Source organism: Stigmatopora argus, chromosome 6 (genome assembly GCF_051989625.1).
Source record: "Stigmatopora argus isolate UIUO_Sarg chromosome 6, RoL_Sarg_1.0, whole genome shotgun sequence".
NCBI lineage: Eukaryota > Metazoa > Chordata > Actinopteri > Syngnathiformes > Syngnathidae > Stigmatopora > Stigmatopora argus.
Genome location: NC_135392.1, coordinates 13,493,825 through 13,521,197, shown reverse-complemented (window position 1 = coordinate 13,521,197; position 27,373 = coordinate 13,493,825). Strand labels below are relative to the sequence as shown.

Here is a 27,373-nt window from a genome sequence, read left to right as displayed (position 1 = left end):
CCTCTGTGTATTATATTTAGCAATATATCAAAGCACACCGGTCCTATTATGTATAGCGGTATTTGTAGAATAGCTCTGTCCTAACCTTTAGAGCTGTGGCATTCACAAGGAATTGGCAATGGACTGTTTGTATGTTAACAGATTAGGCACTTTCAGTGGAAAGGTTAGTTTGCGTCCAGGTTTCTGAGGTCCATTTATCTGAAGCTCATAGAGTGTCTTCATACAAAATAGCTTCCTTCTTTTCATGTAATACGGCGTTTGTTTATGTGTGTGTTTGGGGGGGTTATGCCTGATGGGTATATTTCACAGTCTACTGCTCTCTGACAAATTTCCAAGCCATAAAAACATTGATCCTGCATATTGCATATTCTTGGCATTATTTCTGTTTAACCAGTAACCCAAATTGGTTGTACAGTCATACCTCTGCCTCTAGGTATGAAATTTTCAAGTCCCGAAATTTTGATATGCAAATGAGAGACTCAAGACACGAAAAAGATCGAAGTTACAAAACCCCCCCAAACTTAAATGCATTTCCTTATCCGTTATTTTATTTTGAAAATATTGTCGCGGATGCATTGATTCTCACTTTAGAGACCTCGCTACCCTCTACTGGGCTCTCATTTCATCGCTCTCATTCTATCTCATATAATGACAATAAAAACATTCAATTGAATTCAATTGGCGGTCTCACAACAACCACAATCCATGTTTCAACATTCTCTCTTACATACCTGTCCACCTTGGCTAAATCCCCACCCTTATAAATGATTGCAATTCCCCTTATTAAGCGATTAACATCATATCTTTTATATAAAATTGGGACACTTTGACCAATTTTAAAGGGTTTAGTTGGTAGCTGTGTGAGGACCGTGGAACAAATTTTAAGAATTTACATATAAAGTACACTACTTACGAAATTGTCAAGTTCCGCAAAAAGTTCTGGAACCAATTAATTTCATAAGTAGAGGTACAACTGTATCTGCACCATATAAAAGTTGTTGTTTGCACTTTGTTAGATCTGTAGTGTTGTTTTCTAAATGTTGAAAATTGAGTGTTGAAAAGCTCTGCAAGTCACACAGATCTAAATGTACTTAAAATTGAACGGCTTGTTAAATGGGGTATGGATACTTTGATTGTTTCACCAATGCTTGGAAAACCAAAGCGGCTATAAAAGTAATAACTGTATGTCATTCACATTGACTTTACATAATTACAGTGCACATTAAGCCGGCATCGAAAAGTTTGAAGCTTTCATTATCACAATATGTAAGCCTCTGGATCAAAAGTTAGGATGCATGCATACCCTTAACCTAGGATTGTGTAGAGTATTGTCTAGATACATTATATTATACAAATGATTACATGTCAAACTATATCACATTAGACAGAATCATAACATTTGAATGCATCTTGTAAAGGAGTTATCACCTTAACTGTATAAAAACATGAATTGATATGGTATACTTCAGGAGGAATAAAATGCATTTTAGTCAACCAGAACTTACTTTATTGTTCACCTGCACATATAACACTTTAGAGATTTATAGTAAAAGCTTACTTAATGTGAAAAATGGAACATTGAATGCAGCCTCGTAGAGTCATATGGCCAAATCAAATGAAATCCATTAGCCTCTCTTGGTTTGCTTGACACTGTCAAACACTCAGTTGAAATTAGCATTACTTGAAGATAACTAGTGTATTATTATTTCCAACCATGTTTGTTGGAGAACAAACAAGTCACAGGTAAGAAATCATATTTACAAAACACAAATCTATCAAGATTTTAAATTTAGAGAGAGCAAAATTTGAAACCCTCCATTACCGTATTAGGGTTTTTGAAATGTCACTTTAAAATCAAATCTAGTGTTTGATTTCATGAAGGCTATAGTTGAGGCTTTACCTCCCATGAAGCCTTTTGTTTACCTCCTGGTTGGTGGCCTACACACAGGGAGGGAAGCACATTTGCCCTTCTTCACCTTTGTCACAATTCGCCTCAATCATAACATTTCTGTCTTTGTGTCTCTTTATATTTCACACTTTTTACTCAAATGACAGGGTGGTCTGCTCAATGATATTTTCAGGTTGTCGGTAGATAACAGGAATCACTTCAGGTTAGAGCCACACAAACCACAGAGCACAAATAGGTGAAGTATGTTATGCTCACAGTGGGGACTCCATGCACTTTCCAGTTCAAAGACATTGCAAAGGCAATCACAACAAAAAAGTAGGGATCTCTGTATTTGGACATGATAAAGTTTTGTGGCAAGTCAATTTAAAGACTGACATTTCAATGACTACCTACCAAAAGATTAATGATCTGCAGAGCAGATTGATTAAAGATTGTAGTAGCATTTTGATTTGACTTTAGTGCATTTAGAGGAACTCATAACAGGAGTCCTTTCCTTGGTTTAGGGGAGTTAAACTGATGTTGACCTCCACTATATACATATTTCTGTGTTACATAGTCATTAATTTTGTATGGTTTGTTGTCATTATGTAATACAGCTATAATCAGTTAGAAAAAAATGGCTCAGGGATGAATACTTTCCATGCATACAATCTTTTCATTATTGCAACAACACTGGATTTACAGGAGGATACTATAATAACTGTAGAAATGTGGGACACTATAATTTAGAAATTATGGTAATATCTTACCATCATATGGAAACTATTTAACATGTTCATTTTACCTACAGTATAATGACTTCCATCCTTTCCTCAGGATTATATGTTCTAAATTGTCCAACAATAGCAATACAATGAAATATCCAGTGTACTTAATATCACTACTTCTTTCTGTGAGGAAACAAAACCCACATCATTGGAGCAAATTGCTTGTTTTTGAAGTACTAAAAGTGTTGAGCTGCTTTTCAATCAGTTGCTCACACTATAATTACTAAACTTGGCCTATGTTGAGAGTCTGTGGTTGCCGTCAAGCGATCGTACCCATAGATTTACAATGGACTATGCTTATTGACTATGCTTTTTTCTGCATGTTGTATGAATAGGCATTTCATGTGGAGAATTGCATTTGTCGTTGTGGGCCTGGGATCTATGCCATGCCTTAACATCCCCATGACAACAAATATAGTGCCCGAAGAGCGTTTTACAGGGTATTGTGTTTGTGTAGGTTTGCTATCGTTGTGTGTACCTTGTGAGCTCTTATTTCCTTTTTACCATGAAACACTAGTCTCACTCTAATGCATCTGCATTACATTGATTAAAAGCAAAAAAAAGTCATATAGACAGGCTAGTGCAATTCATTGATAGATTCCATGCAGTCTACTCGTGGTGCTTTAGAGATTGGATTGCAGTATTTTTTAATGGTAAACCAATTAAGAGCCAGAAATGAATTCTTTGAGTGCCTTTCATCAATTATTTGTCTGTACAAATGAACAGCGAAAATAAATGAAATTACTGTCACACTGTTTTTGTTGGGGTGTTTTTCCCTATAAAAGAAAATACTTTTTTATGAATCCAAAATAGAAATTCAAAATAGCAACGATTAGCTCCTGTGTATGTGGAATTGTATACAGTATGTGACTAACTCATAAATGAGTACATTATTTTGGATACTAAACTTAAAAATATGTTTTCCACAGGGTATAAATAATGCATTTTCAATGATGACATGCTCGATTGTGGTATGACATAACTTTTTTCTGCCATCCCCAACTTCACGAACACTGAACTCATTTTAAAATAGGCTTCTCCCTATACTAATAATTTCCATCAAGCAAAAAGAAACAATTTGATGTATTTTGCCAAATCTTAATCTTAAAATGGGAAACCATAGTGAATTAGTTCACTTGTAACATTAGAACCAGAGCCAGCTCAGTTCCAATAGCATTTACTCATAGAGTAAATGAATGCTTTTTAACCATTTTCTGAACAGCCATTTCCTTTCTTTCATAGACTGTAATCTTTTTTTGTTTTTTTTTCACTCCTCAAACACCGAAAATGCAAGCTTCTATTTCTATTAGCTGTTTATTTCAATCAGAAAACAGCATGTTGTTTATATCAGGTGTTTAATCAGATGCAAATGTATTTAAACATGAGTCATTACTTGCTCCTGTAAAGGCAGTGCCTCCAGCTGTAGAAATGAGTCGATTTCAGCAGGTCTCTATACTGCACTGCATTAAAACTCCAAAAGCTGAGGGGGGAAAAGTCATGTATAATGTTCATGTCACTGTGACAACTCTGGGCGGTGAGAATTACACTTCTCTTATATACATTCCTGATGTGTAAAAAACATGTTACAGACTATATTGTGATGCATATTTTCAGGAAAATACAATTTAGACATTTAACCTCTTGGTCACTGTCAGGTTAAAGATCTATATATATAAAATACTCATTATGCAATCGCGAGAATTATAGCTCTATCCAAACTCAGGTCTGCTGGCCATAATCAGAATGTCAAGCATAATTGCAAAATAACAATTTAATTTAAAAGCTTTTTTTTTCTTTTTAAATTAACAAAACACTAGCTTGAACTCCAAATAACAGGACACGTCCGTGTCTTCTTGTCATTACTTGAAAGCATAATTAAAAAACATAATATAATTGACTTAATAGTAACAAAAGTAGTCTCTTTGGGGTGCCCACCCTTCAAGGGTCTTTACAGCCTTGAGTGATGTGGTTCAGCTGTTATTTTGCCCAGCAAGATTTTTACATTTACAATAAATGACAATAATTTACTGTAATAATTTTCCTTCACATTGCTTTGGAAATATCATGTTCATATTTTGCTTTATGACAGATGCAAATCTACATGTACAACTCGGATGACTTTGACAGCCTCAGTGCAGCTCTTCGGGAGAAAAGAATCATTGCAGCCATGGCAGTTTTCCTTCAGGTTGGTGTTTTTTATTGTATTTTTTAAATAACTATTTTTACCCTGATGCATGGTAAATGTCTGCTTGAGTGTGGATAATTGTAAATTCCCATTTTCCTTTTAAAAACATCCTTTTGTTCTGGTACATAGCATCAGATGAGTCTTCTAAAAACTCCACAGAGTTTTTAATGACGTCTGATGAAGCGGCTGGCAAGCTTTGTCAGCCGTCAGGATAACTAACCATCCTTGCAGCCAACAATGCATGCTTCAACTTAAATGGTTCTTCTTTAGGAAAAAGCTTGCCTTCTCACAAACTGGGTTTTTGTAAAGCTAACACAAAGCTGAAGTTGTATTCGTGCTGAAGCACAAGAATCCTAGAGTAGATAAAATGTATAAAAAGGAAAAAAATGAAGCTCAATAAAACAAAGAAGAAGAAAAAAACAAGAACAAGCTACTTCATTATAAAAGCTGTAGGCTTCAAATGGAGAGAAAAAGTAGTGATTTATAGTCTGAAAATTGCAGTGAATACGTACTGAGACTCTAGTGGAATCAATTGCAGATGGAGTTACTATAATGTTACCAGTACAACTCTTTGAATGGATTTTTATGCAATAGAATCTGAAGTAATCTTATGTTGCTACTTTCATGAAATGGAAAAAAAATGATTTGTACAAAAAGAAATTGTTTCCACTTGGTATGTGCTGCTTGATTTATGAATTTATAAATTTGCAAGTTCTAAGAAACATGAATTTTCAGCGAGCCCGATGAAAAGCTTAGTGATTAAGATGTATTTTTACAATGGTCCCCTTTTAACTGCTCTTCTACTGATTTATGTTCCTTCCTTCATCATTGTTGAACACTTTAAATTGCCCGTAGGCATGAGTGTGAATGTGAATGGTTGTCCGTTTCCTTGTACTCTGCGATTGGCTGGCCACAAATTTAGGGTGTCCCCCGCCTGCTGCCTGAGGTTAGCTGGGATAGGCTCCAGCACCACCCTTCAACCCTTGTGAGCTAAATTAATGAGTAAACGCTGCACTTCTGGCCCACCAGTGTAAAGCTGCGTTCATCATGCGGCCCACTAGATGGTCCTCAGCCAAATAGTTAAGAAACACTGGGCTAGAGGATTTGATAGACTTCAGCATTATGTCATTCCCTTAAAGATGACATTTTTTTTAAATAGAAAGAAAGTTACTTGCTTTCTTTCTCCTTTACTGTACTGATTTATTCCTACAGGGTCCCTATGTGTATTTCTTAGTGCATCAGTGTGTTTTCACAGATATTTTACCAATTTACCTTCGTGTCGAGAGTTAGTTACGATCAAATCTTCCAGGATAAATTGGCCCAGATCAGTTTGGCTGTGCACCGGAATCATACATTTATGACCAAGCATTACACTACACTGCAACTGCTGATTTAAAAAGATAGCAATTGTAAACAGCTATGATCGCCTTTTTATTTGCTCATTTACAGTACATTACAGCTTGCACAGTATACAGTTTGACATATACTGCTTGTCTCCATCACCAGCATGGAATTTTAATCTGCTGATTCTCCTTTACAAAATGAGGGGCGCATATGAACCTCATTAGAAAAAAGAAGATGCACAGATGGTTTTGGTCTTTGCCTCCCGACCTGAAGGTTGTAGGGTCGAACCTCAGCCCTTGTGAACATGTCGACATGTCCTTAAGCAAGATACTAAACTGAAATTACTTCTGAGGCTTCGTTATCTAAGCTAAACGAATGAGAAGATTGCGATTGTGTTTTAAGCATCTCAAAGAAAAATAATATGCGTACACAATCGAATGCCCATGTTTAAGTTTAATCATGTAATTCCTTGTTAGGAAAACACAGGAAATAATAATGTTTTGTGATTATTATCTTTATAATTAACGGTAATTGGTTGAAAACAAAAGAATCAGAAATTTAAGGAAACATTTTACAAAATGGACATAAGTATTCCATAGCTTTTGAATTAAAGATACTCTTTGCTAGGTACTGTGTTTTAATACTAGTTGGTAATTGACAATCTGCTATATTTGGTCAGAGCAGTCAACCAAATTATATGACACATTATAATCAGGCTGCACTGGCCCTAACATAGATTTTTTTTTGCGCTTTATTCCAGAGTTTATAGGTGTTATGAAAATAAGGCTCAAGAATTTGTCAGGGTCTCTGTGTAGCTGGATATAATGTGTCGCCTTGATCATAGCTGTCACACTGCTGTGGTGGGACCTAAAGCCTGATTAATAAGGATCAAAAGCTTTATTTGACAGGAGAGATTCTGTAAGATGGGGTTTTACCTATAAATGCTTTTGATGATTTATATGGACCGGTTGTTTAGTACTGTGGCATGAAGTCTTTTCTCTCATAGAAGAGACTTAATGAGAGCAGTGTTTAAGGTCTTTGGATGTGTTCCAGTCAGAAGTGATATATTGACTACATGTGCAAGTTTTGGTAGAAAAGCGCTCAGCACAGACTTTAGAAATCTAGTGGGTAACTCATCAGGACAGCACATTGATTTAATTAGACTGCAGAAGATCTCTGACTACTTAAAAACTGGCTCAACAAATTTGTTCAAGTCGTGAAATCAATTGATTTCAATGCCTTTGACTTCATAATGAAAGTCTATTACAAAGTTGTTGGACTTAAGTAGGGGAATTAAAGGCAGCAAAATCAAAAACGAAAACAACTTCCTTGCAAACTGCCGGAAATTCAAAGTTTTATTTTTTATTTTTCTAATTCAACATTGACCATCTTTATTTGTACCATATCTATTTGGTGTTTCAATCATATCAGAGAAAGCCTCTCAGCTGATCTTCACCAGTCTCAGATGTTATAGTCTTTTAGAGCTTCTGCTGGTAAAAAGATGACACAGATGATTTTCTTTCAAACTTCTGATGGTGCCTAGGATGGCACGTGGCATCTATAATAACTCTATACATCCTTCACAGCTATAAGCTGCCTCTCTCTGCCAGTTTGTTGACCTGATTTCCCTATACAACGATATCACTGAGAAAGCAAAAGGTTAGCAAGTCCAACAATGAAAAGCACCTATTAAACACTTCCAGAGGGCGTATGGTCGTTTTTCAGCAAGTCTCCCTGCAATTTTGCTGCCAGTACTAAGCACTTGGCCCGCATTTACTGACGGGGGTCCTCTACCATCCACTACCACAGTGAGCACCATAAAACGGAACATTCTGCTGATGTTATGTCCAGTTGAAGTGTTGTTTTGCCGGTCTCCATGAGGAACTCGTGCTTCTCCTCTAGATCGACAACCACGTTTCATTAATTGCCGAGCTTTGATTTCATTACCAGGCCTTCCTGCCAGCTCATCCAAACAGGATGGTGTGCTTTGCTGCATGGCCAGCTGGCTATTTACATCATGTCTGCATGATTTTATGACCTCCGCCAACTTATTCACCATTGCGTCATGCCACCATCAATAGCAGCCTTGGGCAACTGCCATCTTGCAACCAGACAAGATATGCTGGAGGCTTGCGTTGATGGTGTCACACAGGGGCCAGTTCTATTTCATACCAGACCATCGCTAGATTTTTCCGGCTAAAAGTAGGGCAATGTGTGTTTGCCAAGTCACCAAGCTGAGTTAAACTTATGATAATCCTCTCCTGCCTCTTTCCTTTTTGAAGGCGTTTCAATGTTAAAGAACACAGCTTGATACTGTACTAGCTAGGCTGTTCTTTATCATTTTGTAAAGAACCCACTTGTTTTCACGAAGAAACATCACATAGACACAAATCTAAGTAATTTGGACACAAGAAATGAAACCCATCGTTTCGTTGCTACTAATTGTAATTCATGAAGAATTTTAAAGATTGACAGAATTTCCTTTCAGAGTCTTCATCATCAACTTTCTGACACACTGATCACTGATTTCTGTTTAACTCTATATTCTAATGCATTTTCCTCAAAATGCATCCAACGCTTATATTTCATTAGGTAGTTAATTCATCAGCAGTCAGTTCTGCCAAAGACATCCAGAGAGTAGAAATAAGTCACAAAGAAAATAAGGATGACAGTGGAATGGAAAACCTGAAATGATGGGCGGGAAATGGAAGAATGACAGAACTATGAGGATATGTCACATTGTACCAACATATTTCTTTTTTTAGATGTTTGTTCTCACTCCAGTGGCCTGTCTCCTGAGAGAGAGACAGACCGAGAGAGAGGGAGAGAAAAAGTGAGCTGTGGAGAAGAATGAAGAGAGACAGAGTGAGAAAGTGGGGATTTGAGGAGAAATAAGAGATGGTTATTGAAAGAGTAGGACGATGTGATGTGAGGCCGTGTGGCTGAGGATCTCCAGAGACGAGCCTATGGGCTTTCGGAGATAAACATTAATAATAAAACAGTAATTCCCTCTGCCCCCTTTCTTTCACTTCTCCTCATTGTCTTGCAATCTGTCATGTTTTTGTTTTTAATCTACTGCACTACAGTTATATTGCTCTTAATATATTTTCCCTAAAACACATTTTTTCTTGACTTTAAAAAGGTACAAAACTGGCTGTGTTCCATGTATTTGAAATAAACTTTTTCCCCACTTGAAATGACTAGGGTTTTTTTGTTTTTGTTTTTGTGTGCGTGCACATGTGGAGGGTGCAGCAATGTTCAAATAACTACATGTTATTTTCTTTTCATGCCTCACTTATTGTTCTTGAGCATTCTTTTTTTCACTCTAGTATAAATTTGATGTTTGTGGCACTCAGGAATAGTCTTCCACGTAGTTGCCAATTTCTACATTATTCGAGACATTGCCAGGACTACGTAATCCCTATCAACCTCTTACACGTTAGTTTCACTCCATGAGAAAATGTAATAAAAAGGACATTACAGCAACAATAGTAATGAAATTGTTCAATATGTAGGACCAATTAGTAAATTAAAAATCCTTTTTTTCCTGAAATATACATCTGACTTGCAGAAATTATCAGCATGATGTGAATCTTTTTTTTTTAATCGGTGTGGTAGAATGAGCAAGTGTCTCAAAACTCTTGACCGTGGGTGTAGCAATGATGTGATGTGGTTGATTTAGTTTAGCTTTAAAACAGTGTCATGGGTGATACACCCTAATCTGTATGAAATTATCAGTTTGGTGGATTGGTTCCAATAATAGGAAGTAATAATGTTTTTTTCCATTAGTTGGTCTCTTCATGTTAGCACTCAGAAATCAATCCATCAGTACCTTTCCAACAAAGAGGGAGACGATGATGACGGCAATTCTCCAAATGAATCCGCCTTCTGAGGTCACAGCGATGCTGCTATCGATTTTTTTGCATCTCGACGGCGCATCACATCAAAGCAAACGAACTTTTGCGTGTCACCTCGCGCCCTCACACCAAATATAAAATGGAATGGCTTCTTCGACACTGCGCTGCGTATTGCTAAGTGCAGTGCAAAAGGACCTTTACAGTAATTTATTGGCCAGGTGGGCAGTTAATTTGAACAGTTTTCCCGAGAAAAGCAACATGAGGGCTGAGAAAGAAAAAAAGGGCAGTTATTTGCTGGCCACACAACCATCGCAATGCTCTTTGTGTTCCCTGTATTGCTTCTTTCATCACATGTTGTTTGTTTGAAGTAAAATTCATGTAAAAAATGCATCAAATGAAACATTTTTCTTCACTATTTAAAATATAAGCCGTAACATTTGCAGCGTGGCAAAGGGATAACAATGTTTTGAACCCGGTGTGTTAACTGCCTACACCTTACTGATCATCATTCATACACTACGGTTTATGACAGCGATGTACTTCCCATTTCAGCGAAATGCCATTGAAAGCTTATACGGCAAGGACGATGTTATTATGTTTTATGTTAACCAACTCAATTCAAAGAAACACCAATGCAAGTTGTCATATTAGGTTCTAAAATACTCATGCCATATTCACTGATGGTGTAGGGGTTCATTCAGCATACTTCAGGGTCATCTAGCATAGGATTGATTCCCATTCGGTGGCACTGTGATTGTGGGTGCAAATAGTTATCTGTCTCTCTTTGTGCTCCACGACTGACTGGCGACCAGTTTAGGCTATTGTCCACCTTTTGCCTGAGGTCAGCTGGGATAGCCTCCAGCACCCTGCAACCCTGTCAAGGCTAAGCGGTGTTAAAAATTAATAATCAGGACAGTTTAAGTAAGAGGACCAATCTATTTTTTTCATCCACCATAACAATAATGAATCTCTTACTGAAGAAAGGGAAAATGTGCTGCGGCTCTGGTTACTATGGCTTCAGTCAGTGGAAGTGGGTTTTCAAGAGCTTAATAAAACGTCTGTTTTTTTTTTCCTTCTAATTATTCTGAACTTGTTATGCTGCATTTGGCAGCATCATTATTTCATTTTTTGTTTTTTTCAGATATTGAAGTTGATGCAGTGTTGCACTAGATGTTTGTTTCGTATAGCCACACACTGTCTGATCTGAAACTACAGGTTGTGTTTGGTTGAAGTCATATCGACCAAAAGGTCAACCAGGTCAAGTTAACGATTGCTCCCGCTCTTAGCAATATTTACACATTTGCAATTAGAACTATGAAGTGCATGTGTGAATGTGTGTGATAATCATTTCAGAAGACTGTTAATCCTAGTGATTGTGATGTAGGCAGACAACATCTTATGACTACTTTTTTTCAGAAATGTAATACATTCCAAATCATTTACATACTTTTCGCTCTCATTTTATTTGATGAGGACTGTACATAACCCATTTTTCTGTGTTTCAGGTCGGCGGAAGAGACAACCCTGCTGTTGATCCTATTATTCATGGATTAAAAGGTGTAGTCCATCACGGTGAGTGACAATGTTAGGATTTGGATCATTTGGATTGACAATTTCTAATATATAAAACTATAAAAAGCAATTGGCTTCATTCCTATAGGTGTTTAAAATGTTAGCTTTACAAATCTGTGATTAATCAACAGCTTTGTACAAACCTGTAAACAATGGGAGAAAACTGTTCTTTTAGTTCAACATTTCCAAAGGCATCCTTGTTACGATTAACATTGGCTTCCTGAAGCATTGTGCTGTCTTGTTACTTTGGCATTGATCCAACAGAATGCATTTACATGAAATTGTTCAAATTTGGACTGGATTCCAATCGAAATGGATTGGGCGTCCATCATCATTTAATGATACCCAATGATATCGCCTGTTTTTGTGTTTTCTGGAAATATCGCCTCAATTATCTAGGGAAAAAATACCATTACCCATTGATTTATAGAACAGCACCAACAACACATTGAATCTCAATTGAGTCCGTGTTCATTATCGCCCACATGCTGATTGGTTAGTCTGTTCTGCCTCACCAGTGCTACCCAGTGGAGCGCGAGGGTACATTTTTCACAGCCCACTTTTTCCATGTTCCAGATCTTGTGGAAGAGGCACACATGGCGTGTCTTTGTATTGCATGCCTTGTTAAATTTTACAAGAAACCCCACTGGAATGAATGCCCCCTGACTAGCTGGCCGGAGACCTACTCTGTGCCATCTCTGTGTAATCAGTCTGGTAAAAAGGCTGATTTACATAGCAGGCCTATGAAAAGCTTTGGCAGTGAAGAAAGGAGGTCATTGTTTACGAAGGTTTGCAGGAGCTTTCAAGCAGATGTACTGCACGTGCTGATAATAAAGTGGGGCTTTGGAGTGAATTAGAGGTGACGACGAAAAGGAAAGCCACATCCACTATGTTGACTAAAGGCATCTTCGACACAAATATCGAGAACACTCTGGCTACTTGAAGAGAACAAAAAGAACAAAACAAAGAAACTTAAGAAGGCTGAGGTGTCCAGGCTAAAACTTAGCATTCATTCCTAGAGTTCTTAGAGTTGATATTTTTAGAAGCAGAACTCATGGTATTCCAGCTCAAAGCGACTGCCATTGTCACAACACAGTACATATATCCACTGAAGACATGCAGATATAAATAGATGGACGTGGCCCAATTTTCTTGAAATTCGAGAAGATGAAAATGAGCATGCTTTGCTCACATCAGATTGACTGTAAGGATGGCTACTGAAACAAAGTCCCTCCCACAAACACAGAAAGTAGGAAGAAAATTCGAATCCATCTTGTCTAACACTATTCAATTGCAGCCAAGCTGGTTGCCAAACCACAAAAGCCGTGCTACATGACTGAATAGTGCAGTTTCATTTGGTTACTGGAACCTCATCGCTCAGTATGTGGCTGGCTTAAAGGTCTCTGACATGTTGATTGCATGGACTCTGTCTCCCATGCCCGCTTTTTCAGCCTGTCACTTGGTGCAATGGTGTGTCAATTGTTGTTATGGGTCAAAAACTGAATTTGCCTCAGGTGACCACCCACGTTTATATAAACTCAGTTCAAACAATTCCCCATGCATGTGAAAATAAACTAGATTTATTGAGTCAGCTTGATAATTATCACGTACAGAATGCTAATTAAAGCCCTTCATAATGTTTGTGCTTTTTAAACAGGACATGTTGAAGTGTAATATGAGGTAAAAGGTTATTTAAGGTTCTTGCTAAATACAAGTCTCTAAGGAATACAGGTAAATTTATAATTAACAGTATTAGAGTAGGCAATTCCAGATGGAATTTTGTTATACAATCTCCAGTTTTGCTAAAATTGTTATTGTTTTTTTATTGTTTTATGGCAAATAAAATATGAAAGAAAATGGCATTATTTCAGAAAACCAAATGGCAAGTGGTCCTCCTAATTATCAAGATGCCACACATGAAGACGCTCGAATGTTCACCTAAACCATGTCTCATTAAGTCTGTACTGTATTACCTGTTATATTTTCAAAATCAAAAATTCTCACCGGACCAATGAATGGTACTTTGTATCATGTACAAATGAAGCTATTTAATTGAAATAGTGATTCTCTGGTTCATTTGTTTGCTAGCTACGAACATTTTACAATGAAGAACCTACTCTACCTCTACATTTTACTTGTTCAAAGGTAGCATGACCTCCCAAAAATATCATATTTGCTTTGTGTAATAGTAGCCTCCATATTTACATAATCGTGAAGGGGAAAATATATTATGGAACCTCAGAGACGTCGTGGATACAGCAGTGATAGAAAGCAAGACGTGCTCGGCGAGGCTGCTGAAACTATTAAGGTGCCCAAAGCGATTCAGAAATGTGATCGTCACCATGATTCAATAACAACGGCTTACATTTGTTTTATTCATCTATTTGTTTTCTTTTTCTGCCCACTATTTCAGTTCTTCATGTTTGCCTAGTGCTTGCTGCGCCCAGTTGACAGTTCAATTTAATGCACTATTTTTACTGATGCTTATGAGGAACGTGAAAACAGTATGGTTGTACAGGAAATCTGAATGTTAAAATGTGCCAATCTTAATCGCTCAGCTTGAGAGGAAGATTAATTCAGACGTGGCAGAAAGAAAAAAAAATGGTAGACTTGCAAAGTAAATAGAACACATCACTTCCTTGAAAGATGTACAAGCAATCCCTAAGAGTTTTGTCCTCCATGCTCTGTGCGCAAGCCGCTTATGTGATGGCTGTGGGTACAATGCTTTTGTGGGATTTGGGTGTATCGGTATTGAATAAGAGGGATGAGGTCTGGTGGCTTGAAGCAAGTGATGAGTAGCAAACACATTCTCAGAGATACCTCTGAGATTATGTCCACTTCAGACAATAAAAGAAACGAAAATCTAGCAATAAAATGTGCTCTTTTTTCTTTGTTTTTGGACAAAGAACATTGGAAAGAACTGACACCTTTGCAAATATTGGACAATAACCGGTATGTTGACGTAAAATGACGTGTTGCACTGATTTGAACATTCTCTTTGCTTTTGTTATATAGATAAAGAGACTCTCTTGGAGCCTTTTGTCCTAAAGGATCTCCTGCCACCATCGTTGGGCAGCTACTATCGTTACACCGGCTCCCTGACCACTCCTCCTTGCAGTAAAATTGTGGAGTGGATCATTTTCAGCAGACCAATATACGTCTCTTATAAACAGGTGAGGAACAAACGCGACACAAGTTTTATTTTCATTTTTACTTTGTGTCTCAATATCCCATTGTTAATGTCAAAGTCATAAAAATATGAAGCTGCATATGAAGTTACAAAATACAAACTATTTGTTTTGGGGGGCAAGTGTGATTTGGGTTAAGTTTCATTTAGTGATGACTGTTTTCCCTTTCCTGCCAAATATTATTTATCATTACATCCGTCTTCCGTACCGCTTAACCCACAATGATCATGGGAGGGTGCTGGAGCCTATCAACGCCAAACATGGGCACATTCCGAATTGATTGCCACTTAACCACAGAGCACGAAGAAACGGACAACCACTCACGCTCACAATCACACTGCCTCCGAGTAGGAATCAAACTCAGACTGTCAGGCGGAAGAGCCACTGTACCAACGGGTAGCAATATTATAGATAAGCTTTTCAGGTAGTACTCTATAGCATATTAAACCTTCGTAACATAATTTAGATAATACGGCAGATTACTTTACTGAACAATTAGATATGCAATAAATACAACACTGTAAAAGGAACATTGAGTGTGGATACAAGCACAGTTTCTGCTCTCTGGCTGTTGTTTCTTGAGTGTTGATTAGTCCTCAAATAGGTTTGACTTTGATCACACTCTCTCGCTCTCTTGGCACTTTATTGCTTTTATCGTGCTGCTAGCCCATTCTTTTGTATGAAGTAGGTCATCTGGAGTGACAGTTGTTGCTCAGGGCCTGCTTTGAGAGTGGATCAATGCTAAAGCTGTTACACAACACCCCGCCTAAAGTTCCATCCTTTTGAACAAACACGTGGACTTGCTGCATTTGTCTGTGTTGCTCATTCCTGGTGGGTATTCCAACAGGATGTGGGATCTCTGCGGCATTTTGGATGAATATGCTCACAATGTCAAAGATTCATTTCATTCCGAGGTTCAAACAGTGATGTGTGGTTCAAATGTGACTATGCTGATGATAAAAATAACTGAGAACTTTACACCTGGATCAAGTGTTGGTAGTGCTCCCTTCAGTGTTTTTAACCTTATTTGAACATTTCTTTGATTTATTACAAAGAAGGAAAAGGATTAAGAAAAGCATTTGAATTGGCTTTATTTAACCTTTTTGAACAATTCAAGGTCGAGATGACATTAGTAATTTGTCTCTTTTTTGGTCTTTTTTCATCTTTACTTCTTGGTTCTTGGATGTCCATCACCAGCTAGAGGCTTTTTATTCAATCTTCACCACGGAGCAACAGGACCATGTGAAATCAGTGGAATATTTACGCAGCAACTTCAGGCCCATTCAAAGCCTGGATAATCGACACGTTTTCAAGTCAGCAGTCAAAGATGCCTGGCTGCCGGACATGTTTCACAGTGGGAGTGGGCCTTATGCCACTGAGTCTTCTAGAGGTAGGTGTTACCTAATTCTTTGGCTCAAATTACACATTCTCAAAGCATGATAAATTAACACATAGTATCTGTACGCATGGGCGGAAGGATGTGCAAACCACTCGTTCAGCATACCGCCCATTCATTTCTTTTTTATGAAATATAGTGCTTATATACAATTTCTTTCCTACTATCTTTATATTCAACTCATTTAAATGGCACGGGGTCACAGTCTCCCTTGCTATAATGTGTCTGAACTGTTTTCTTTCTTTTTGTGCGTGTGTGTGTGCGTGCGTGCGTGTGTGCGTGTGTGTCGTGTTCACGATGCAGTAAATAGATCAATACACTTTTTTATATTAACTCCTTGAGGGAAATAAAGCAACTATTGACATATTTTTATGCAATACACCATAAAGAGTTTAAATCTCTCAGATACGGGTATGAGAGTGATTTTACTGTGATGGACAATGAAATACATTTATACAGGATAGCAAAAATTGAATTTCTTCTATGCGATAAAAAATTGCCTCTTCAAAAGCAATTGAAAGGAACTATTCCCACATGCCATTTGGGAGCTCTGTGTTTTTTTTTTTAGATGTTCCATAGTGTCCACATTGAAAAATGGTTGTAGCAGTAGCAATTTGCTCTTAATTTAGTAAACGTTAGTGGATTACATCCATAAATAAAACACTGAGTAAATCTTACATGTCAGAAATGTTATCTTGTATAAAATTCAAATATTTGTGTGTTCACAATTGAGAATCCCTTATGTTATGTTTGCTCAGATTAATCGGATGTTTGCTGTATTTTTTCTTTAAATGCTATGTATACCAAAAAACACACACTAATGCAGTTTTTTTGTTCAGGAAAATCAAGTCCACAATATTCTTTCCCATCAACTCATCTGTTGTGGTGTCTGTTTGTGTTTCAACTTGATAATCTATAGACTCTCATTTAAATTCTTTGTCGTTTTATCCTGAATTGCTGATAGTTTCTAATGGTAATAAATGAAGGCTATTTAGTGTTCCTTGGTTGCACAGAAGAAACCTATGACTTTTTAGTGTGTTGGTGTGTGTATGCCTGTGGGTGTGTGTGTGTTCTTGGATATCTCTGTGATTTCACCAGCGAGCTGGGTAACTCCCCTAGCATAAGGCAGTGGGAGGCGCACCATTCCCCATCTCACTCCTGCCTCATTACCACTGAAACAACAACGCACATAACAGTATGCAGTGTGCAGGGGAGTGGGGGCTGTTTCTGTTATTGAGTGAATTTACAAATGTGTGAATTTTCCTCTTAAGGTTTTAGAGAGTGTGAATTTCTGTGTCCAAGCATCTGTGTTTTGTCAACTATGACGGAAAATTATATTCCCTTCCTTCCATCACCTACTTGCTTCCATATGGTCAAGTCACAGAGATGAGCATCACGTACATGTATGCATAACTCGCTCCCTCCAAATAAAATTTAAAAAAAAAGGGAAAAAGGAAAATGATAAAATACACGATCCGTTGTTGCATGTGCTTTTTTAGAATGCTGCAGTGAATCATGTGATCATGACCTTGAGCGTTGCCCGGGGAAACATTGGATATAAGTGGATGTATTCTTTTATAGCAAGCAGACTGAAGGGATGAGCGCAGCACATGGGGCAGCTGCAGACCACGACACTTCTATCACCTGCATACCCACTGTAGTAAAATGCAGTGGAGTAATTTTGTTTAGTCAACCACAGTGTTTGCTTCACGTTCACTATCTGACAAGCTCCACTGCAGGAACGGTATATAAATGTTCTTTTAAAAGAGGGAGGGTTGGACAGAAGTAATATTACACGCACATGGAGTCAAGTACAACTTAATTTTAAATAGATATAAAACCTCGCTCGCCCTTTACTGAGGTGCTTTGCTGTAAGTCATTCATTGTCAATGATATGTACATTATATTTGTCAATTAGAATCTGAACGTTCACTGCCACTGACAATTGCACTTGTCAATTACATTATGCATTGAGAATTAGTGGGTTACTTTATGATGATGCTTTCTCCCATGCCTGGAGATAAGTTTACTGCCCCACAACTACCTGAAAATTTGAGTGATATACCATTAAGGTAGGGGGGAATATATATAAGTACCCCACGCGATATTTGGAGGTAGAGTAGGTGACTGCAAAAGTTCTTCGTCTTTTACTCCACTTCTCCAACCTTGTTTAAGAAACACATCCTCAACCATCCTATATCTCACTACTGCACTCAACAAAATTGATATTGATTTGTTTTTGAATCCGTGGGTCGGACTGCAGAAAAAAAATCAATAATGACTTGTTTGTTCATTTCATGATATCCCTGTATATTTCTAGGGCAAAGAGTGAACTGTCATTTTAATGGTATTACAAAACCCTTTTTCTACTATACAAGGGATGCGTTCATAATCATAGTGTCAGGTACGGATAATACATTTTGATTTATACAATCATTGTAAAAATGTAGAATATAGGATATGAAAAGCAGACAAGAAAATAGCATTGCTCTGCTCAGGTGTTATCTTCTTCATCTTCCTACTATTGCGTGTTATCTTTTTACACCAATATTTGTTTCAGGCTTTTCAACAGTGACCAACTTGTGATTACAATGTAAAACCATTGTGCTTCACATCGTTCCAACCATTTTATGCCTGTTATATTTTAGGTCATTGTGTATTTGATGTGTGAGAGCTTAACTAGGTTCACCCGGAGGCTTTTAAAAAGTACAAGTGCAACATCAAGTAGTTTTGAAATGTAAGTGCCTGTGTAAGTGCTGCTTCACAATACTTTTGCAATGGCCTGTCAGAACACCTCAACAGAGAAGTTCATGTAACACCTTCACTAGCTTATCTTTTCAATTTAGATTTTCATTTTTTTTAAATCCCCACTTCCACCCCACCCCTATCACACACACCATGTAATTCCTCATGGGGAATCTCAGCTTGTATTGTGAAATTCGCGTTAAAACATTGCCCTTACAGTTTGACATTGAAGCAAAATTTGAATATAATCTTTTGCCCAAATTGGATTTTACTACTCAATATGTGTACATCGTTCTGAATGAATCCAAAGGGCAGTCCTGGCAACATTTTGTTCTGACAGGATATACTACTATTGATGCATGTGCATAAAAAGCTTAGCCTTTAACACGTTCTACCCATCTGTAAGCACAAAACACTACTGCCCAACCTATAATCAAGGCCTGGCTATCGATCAACAGTTGGTCACAATGCTGCAGGCCAGAACCTATCCTCTTGTACTCAGTCTTGTGTGTGCGTGTGTGCGTATGGGTGTGTGTGTGGGTGTGTATGTGCCTACGCAGTAGCATGCTTATCTCTGATGAAAGCCTTGAGAGGATCTCTTCATCAAACTGCCTGACGGATGGAGCTTCGAGGTCTTTTTAGTTGCATTGTGCTCAGAGAATATGGTTCATTACTTCTTGTAACCCTATGGCCAGGGGCAGGAAGTAATGAAGTAAAAATACTTTGTTACCTCCATTTTTTAGGTATCTTCTTGAATGTTTACATTATTTTACCTAATTATGGTTATTACTCTTAATACTCTTCGTTCAGATGGCAAAACAGTGTAAAAAAATAATTAACAAATGAGGTAAAAATCAACTAAGTTTGAGATATGGATTGTTTGTTCAATCAATTTATTCATTAATTGAGACCTTTGAGAATTATGTTGGAAAATATCATCAGTGTCCTGGCGGAATGTGAACAGTGTATAATTAATGCTGAAGGAAACTGATTTGGAGAGGCAAGTTATTTCTCATTCTTAAGAGAACTGCATGATGTTGTTGACACAAAGATTGATTTTGGCAATTTCGTGATAAATTCCCAATGAACTGGAGCTGATGTTACAAATGCCAAAATCTTAAAATGTTCTCATTAACTCAGGTTTTTATTGCCTTGGTTATTTTACAATTTGCAGAACACAACCAATGAATGTCACTTAACCAACATGACACACATTAACAATGACACACACAAAAAATCAAAAATGTGTATAATACAGTATTTACATACCTTATCAGTAGGAAAGTGTGTAATTTTGATTTCAGGTTGGACCTAGTAGTTGATATATGTATTTAGTATTTACCATCCTTTACTAATCCCCCTCACCACCAAAATACAAGAAGTTGTAAACCACACAGCGGTGTAACATTTTAATTTCCCAAGCCTGTTATCCCATTGCTACAAGGTACTGGAATGCACGTGAGGACCCTGGATGAAATAATCCAATAATATTTCTTTCCTGCTTGGAGGTGGTTTTGCCGGCTTCATAATCGTGTCTATGTGTGTGTTCTCCTCTGTGAAGGTGTGCTCTTGGATGGTAAAGTGTATGACTAATGACTTTAGCAATGCTAAACCACATGGGTCTTGACTGTATGTTATGAATAGAAAATCACTGTGGTTCTTTATGAGCATGATAATCAATTTGGTGCTACTAGTAGGCATGTGAGCTTTATTTTCCATCAAGCCTGTTCCTCACTGAGTTGTTGTGCTCATTTGCATTACATAATGCGGTGCTTGAAATAATTACTCCTCATTTCCAAATAGTCAGTAGTAATGATTTGATGCTTTACACCAACTGTGGGCTTTTTGTTCCAACTGATCCAGCATGGACAGTTGAACCAAAAGGGTTTCTCCTCAAAAAGGAAGCAGCAATTGCAACCAACTGGTTACACTTTTAAGGGAGCAGTTTTTGGTGAAAATGGATCCTTTTCACAAGTGGGGGATGAAAACCTGAAACTGCACGTCCTTCGCTGACTCATTTGGAAACCCACGTTTAACAAAGTAACACATTACATATTCTCAACAAGGTCGCTGAACAACACACATTATGTACTTAAGAATACTACCACATTAAAATAACAGCAAGGCTGCATTGAGCCAAAGACTGCTGTTTGATGGTAACGCCTTGTTCACAGTAATTATCCATTGCTCCCTTCGTGGAAGCCTTAAATCACTACATGAAAGTTGTTTGAAGTTCAAAAGGTGTACAAAGCAGCTTTTGTAGATGTTCAAAATGAAGGTCTCTCTGGACATCCTGCAAATCCTGAAATATGGCCCAGGAAAACCACATTAAATCTATCTTCTTTGAATTAACCTTGAGCTTGAGCGATTTGAGTTTGGTGGGGCTATGATAGTGATTTTGAATGCCTTTCGCCCGAAGTCAGCTGGGATAGGCTCCGGCAACCCCCGCAACCCTTACAAGGATGCGCGATACGGAAAATAAATATGAGTATGAACACATAGCATGATTAAAAGCAATTTTTTTAAAGAATTACATTTTACATGGCACCCAACCTTTAATAAATAAGAGAAAATGAGTAAAAGAGTATTTCAAAAAATTACACATCACAGCAGATATAGTAAACAGGTAGAACCTTTATTGAATATTATTCATATGAGTCCTGGCCAAAATGTAGCAAAGATTATAGAGATGGCAATATACTTTTTGTGCTGACACAAAACAATTTCACCGCATTGAGAAACGGTGACAAACAGGCCAGGCATCCACTTCCGATATGGAATAGGATTCCTCTCCTTTTAAAATTACTCAGAACTGTCATTCAGAATACTACTGCCCAAACAAGACTTTATTTACTGAGTAGACTAGGACTGCCAAGAATAGTTGTAATTCTCCCTCCTTAATCTGTCTATTTTATACATGCTTTTTTTGGTCATTATGTCTTATAATTAGCATCCATTCTCAGCTCTGTTCTTTTCTCCTTTTCTCACCTCCTTCTAGTATGCAGCAGTGCACCTGTTAACATGAAGGTGCAGCATGTGAATGTGAGCGCCCTGGTGGTTCGATGGGCACGTCCAGAGGTCATCTACCACCCACCTATCCTCCACTTTCTGGTATCATACAGCTGGACAGCTCATGATGACAGCTTTGAGGAGACACATCTCACTGATGCAAAACACAAACTGGTGAGAAATCTAAAAGCCTCCTCATAGTCAAAGAGTGTATTAACTAACAGCTACCGCAAGCAGAAGAATTGCTGCAGCGTTCGTGGTAAATGACATGTTGCAGACAATTGGTCGCCGGTCTTTTGGTCGCGGTCTTTTGGTCGCCCCGACCGCGACAGCGGGCGACCAAAAGACCGGCGACCAAAAGACCGGGGACCAAAAGACCGACGACCAAAAGACCGACGACCAAAAGACCGGCGACAAAACAAGGTAAAACAACACGGTCTAGGCATCAATAAAAGCCAACAATGGCAATGAGCAGTTTCACTGAGCCGACGTGTGAGTGTATAAGAGTTTGTATGTACATGCGTTGTCCCTTTAAGAAGCTACGTCAGTCAGGGTCTTAACAGTTCTCCAACAAAAAACAATAAAAGTCCGGGAAATTTGGAGCTTTTCTTTAGCCTAATAATTAATAGGGCATCAAGTATGACTAAATAGTAATTCACAGTTTGTATTTAGGGAATTTGAGCAACGATTTAAATGGTATTTATCACTTACTTTCCGTCGACCAAAAGATCGGCGACCAAAAGACCGGCGACCAATCGACCGTGTACCGTAAATGAGTGCCTCTCATTTCCATGCGTATTGTACCAACCTACCTTTACATGCAGTCAGTACCTGGCAATGAATATTGTGCATGACAGTCACATCCACAGACGCACCAGATGCCTACATCATTAATATGAATCTAAAACTGGTAACACTGTTAGCTACTACTTAACTGTGTTAACAGCAAAAGTTCCCTCTTGGTTTTAACATGTTCGTGTTTTGGCAGATGTGTCAATGTGGTTCTTCAGCCAGCTTCACTGATCATGTCATCGTCTTGAACTCAGTGTGATGTTAATTAATTCAGCACTGCTAAGTTGGCTCTTGCAGACACATTTTCACAATTAGTCAAATAACTAAAGATTTACTCGCTTGTATGATTTCATACTTGGTGGGCGGAAAGGCCAACCAAAGTCGTGCTATGTACAAGAAAGACATGTATGTATGCATTTTCTATAGTTTGTGCTAATTGATGTGTGTGGACTTAACCGATGCCGCATAATCATATGTCAAGCAAATAAATAGCACTGCATCGGCAAGTGTACTTTCAAAGGACAACTTTTCATAAAATGACCAAAACGTGTAAGAAAATAACAAAAATAATATTGACTAGCCTATATTCTTTTCTGTTAACTGCACTGTTTCATTGCAGGAATTATTTGCACTATTTGTCCTTGCATAATGCACTTAATGCTTTCAATTTTTCTAGAAATGGGTTGTCGCTCCACATACACCCATTGGATGTATTTCAGTAAAATGGTTTCTCGGCTCAGTTATCATTTAGTACACCCTTGAGATTAACAACTACAATAAACACTTTAAATTACCCACACACTACTCTGATGTGATGCCCAGTGCTCTGTGCCTCATCACACTTTTGCATATGCTTGATCTAAGACAGATTTTTTCGGAGATATTCATTTTTAGTCAAGTCAAATTCTACTGAGTTAGTCAAGACACTCATTTTGAACTCCTGCTTATTAGTCACGCTTATTACTTTAGGATTGTTAGCAACACTTTATAAGACACAAGCTCAGGCACAAAGGGGCCACATTAGTTGTGTAACACAAACACACACATGCACCATTCCTACCTCCATAAAAATCAAGCTTCAAGCTGGAACAGAAGTGGGCTGTCGCATTGACGCAGGTGAACAGTCAGTCTTGTAATACACAAATGTTTTAACACCGGCAAATAATTAATACAAGAAAAATCTATATGCTGAGCAATAGAAGATTTACAGCCAATAAATAGATACCCATTATATTGTGTAATAATAAAAATAGTTGTTGGTTGAGCCTTGGTAAATAGTTAATAATAATCTATATGTTAATATGTATATTTTTTGTTTTTGTAAATGTAATTATTTTTCCACAATGATCACAAGCGGGCTGGGAGATTTTTCTCTAGAGAAATAAAAAAAAAGTGTGTCACTAACAGATAAGACTAAAAAAATAAAAAGTAAAAATAAATAAACACCTGATAACAATAATGTTGAGCAGCAGTCTCCAAACTATTCCACAAAAGTACACAGTGGGTGCAGGATTTCATTCCATTCCATTATATTATCAATTACAATATTTTTATCTTTCATAAAATATTCTGAATCGTTCATTTTTTCACCTCCATTAATATGTAGTACAATACTCCATGTTTCATATGTATTAATCATGATTTTGAGATGGTTAGAGTAATAAGAGAAGGTAGTGGAACAGACGGGATGCTTCATTTCCTAACATTGTGGTCCGCTGGTCAACTCACAGAATTCTAATGCTAAGCTGGAGGCGATACAACACTGCCAGTCTGTGCAAAAAGCATGACCTTGGGCCAGTAGCTCTCTGGGAAAACGCAGGAAACGTTGCACAAAAAGAGATCAGAGTGCCCCCTAGCTATCAGAAAGAGGATCAGCTGTGATGAAGGATGACACAGATGAGGACTTTCACCCTCACATAATTACCTCAGGAGACCCTCCCACACTCTGAAATCTGGCCATTCCCGTGGTCATTGTATACTAGTTTCCCATTGTCTCCTTTTTTTCCGTGGCATATACACATACATCAGGGACTTGCCTGACTTGAAAATAATTATTTCCTCAAACTCGCAGTTCTTCCTCCCCTAATTCCCTGTTCGCCTTCCAACATCCACCGCACAGCCCTCTTGTTAGCAGAAAAGGGGGAACTACATTCGACTGCAATGGGAGAACTGTCATTAGTCACAAAGTGAGGGGTGGAGGATGAAGACAGAAAGAGCATACTGATGGAGCATGTCGACATTGCTGTAATGACAGAGAAGCTCACTTACATTATTTTATTGTATAGTTGCGATAGGGTTATCGCAAATTCACAGATAAGACATGCAAACTGTGATTTTAAGAAGGGGGGGTTGAGTCTCAAAAGTAAGATAGGGTCGTCCTCTATCCTTCTACAGATGGGTGTCGCACATGAATAAATGAAAGAAATAAAGTCTCATCTTATGAAGATGAAATTGATATCTCAAAATATGAAGATTGCATAGTCATTTGCAAACAAAAAATGTGCATGTCACTCATCACATACTGCATTATTTTAATAGCAGGAGTCCAAGACTAACCTAACGGTGTTCTAAGAAAATATCCCATGTTTGACTCTGTGTTCTAGTGTTTACAGCTTTATGTGAAATTTATTGATGTCCTTTGAGGACCTAATCTGCCAGATCTTTATAGATAACTATGGAATCACACATCCTTTGTTTCCCCTCTAAATAATATCAGTGGAACCATTCATCATGAGTGCCAGTAGTGACACATGACAAAGTAGTGCCATTGCCTTATTTGAAGTTATCAGTTTGTTATTTTATTTTTCTGAAGTATTTTTGGTAATCGTCTGCATCCATAGAGTCAATGAGGGTTTGACGATGTATCAAGTGTAAATGAGGTTGATGTTCAACCACAGCTAATGGGAACATTTTACCATGCTCACTGTGAAAAAAGGAAATGTGGGCTTGTTTTCACAATGACAGCATGCACTATTTAATTGATTTATTTGCAAAGAGGCACCAAATTTTGCTGCCAGTGGGATAATTATTAGTCTTAAACAGTTCAAGCAAAATGAGGGCAAAACTGTAGCATTTTGAGGCATTGTGTGACATTTTGGAAAAGGTAACATTTCAGCTTGTGTTTCTGTTATCTGAAGGTCATATTTTATGGGTCACTATTCTACTGGAACAAAACCTATTAAGCGGGAAATTATCTTTTTGACTTGACGATCTCATACTTCCTTAGTACATCATTTATGAAAACCTTATTCAGATTTTTTTTGTATTAACAACATCCAGACATTCAAAATATGAAGAACTTACTTTTTTTATGGAAATGTAGAAATCCCAGGTTAAATGAAGTTGTAATTATGGATGTATGTTCTTTTTTTTCAACATTTAACATTTACAATATGTGCTAAACAAAAAAGTTATCACATCAGCCTATAATACTGTTGAATTGAGTGTTTAATTTGAAACATTAAACTAACACTTACGGTATGTGTGGTGTATATTTATATAATCGAGAAAAGTGGCATTGCATTTTCATAATTGAAAACTGCAAACACAACCACAATGATTGTATTACATTTGCTTAAGTGATAATGGCATTTTGCTGTACACTTTGTAGATAGTTAGTGTATGTAAACAGACTAAATGTGTAGCATTAAATGGAGCAAGGAAGTTTCTTTTTAAAAGGTAATAATGAATCGATTGGGTGCAACAAAAAAGCCCACAAAAATACTAGAATTAATTGTTTATTTGTATACATTATTTTAGTGTAGGAAGAAAAAAATGGTTTGTAGGTCTGTGAACCTCTAATCCACATTTGTTGTTGTGTCTATGTCATATAGGAAGCCGTCATCTCCCGTGTCTCACCAGATGTGCTCTACCTATTTCGGGTTCAGGCTGTCTGCACCAATGACATGCGCAGTGATTTCAGTCAAAGTATGCTCTTTAGAGGTAACTCATACACACACAACTACAACATTTATCAATATGATCTCGTTTTGGGTGTCTCGTCGCATTTGTGTCCGCTCCAAATATGAGCATTGAGGATTTCGTGGAAGTATGAAATTGATTTATGAAAAAGATGACAAGAAAAAATTGGAAAATTGTTTGTTTGAAAAGTTATCATCTGTACATTTGGATAGAATGAAAACAAAGCCATAATTGTTTTGATTAGCATACATAGTCTGCAATGCCTTAACAGTCATGCAATTCAGTTTTGAATTAAATATCATCTAATGTTTAACAGTGGTGTTGTTGACAACAGCAACTTGTTTAACAATGTTTGACGCCCTGTGTTATAGCCAACACCACTAGGATCTTTGAGGGGACACGGATCGTAAAAACCGGAATGGTAAGGACAGAAAGGTGAAGCGTGCCCGGCATGCCTGTTTTTTGGAGAATACATAGAAATGTAATGTGGAGGAATAAGCAAAACTGTTTTTATTTAATGCCATGTTCACGGTAAAAAAAAATATCACCAACAAAGTAAAGAGACAGACAGGACAAGAACTGAAGCAGAAAGTTGATTGATACACTGAGAGCAGAAATGACAAGCCCAAGTGCAGGCAAATAAACAAAAACAAGTAGACAGGAACACGAACAGCAGACACAGGAAAAG

General features: G+C 37.6%; 1 protein-coding gene across 2 annotated transcripts in view; it reads left to right on the top strand.

The window, feature by feature from the left end:
- The window catches only part of LOC144075471 (receptor-type tyrosine-protein phosphatase gamma-like), a 134,280-nt gene that overhangs the window by 84,450 nt on the left and 22,457 nt on the right, over positions 1-27,373 (top strand). For both annotated transcript variants that reach the window (XM_077602506.1, XM_077602507.1), the window contains exons 5-11: positions 4,766-4,861; positions 11,568-11,634; positions 14,650-14,807; positions 16,020-16,212; positions 21,962-22,146; positions 26,598-26,706; positions 27,057-27,106. In XM_077602506.1, coding sequence (XP_077458632.1) covers positions 4,766-4,861; positions 11,568-11,634; positions 14,650-14,807; positions 16,020-16,212; positions 21,962-22,146; positions 26,598-26,706; positions 27,057-27,106 — 858 coding nt within the window. The remainder of the gene's footprint in view (positions 1-4,765; positions 4,862-11,567; positions 11,635-14,649; positions 14,808-16,019; positions 16,213-21,961; positions 22,147-26,597; positions 26,707-27,056; positions 27,107-27,373) is intronic.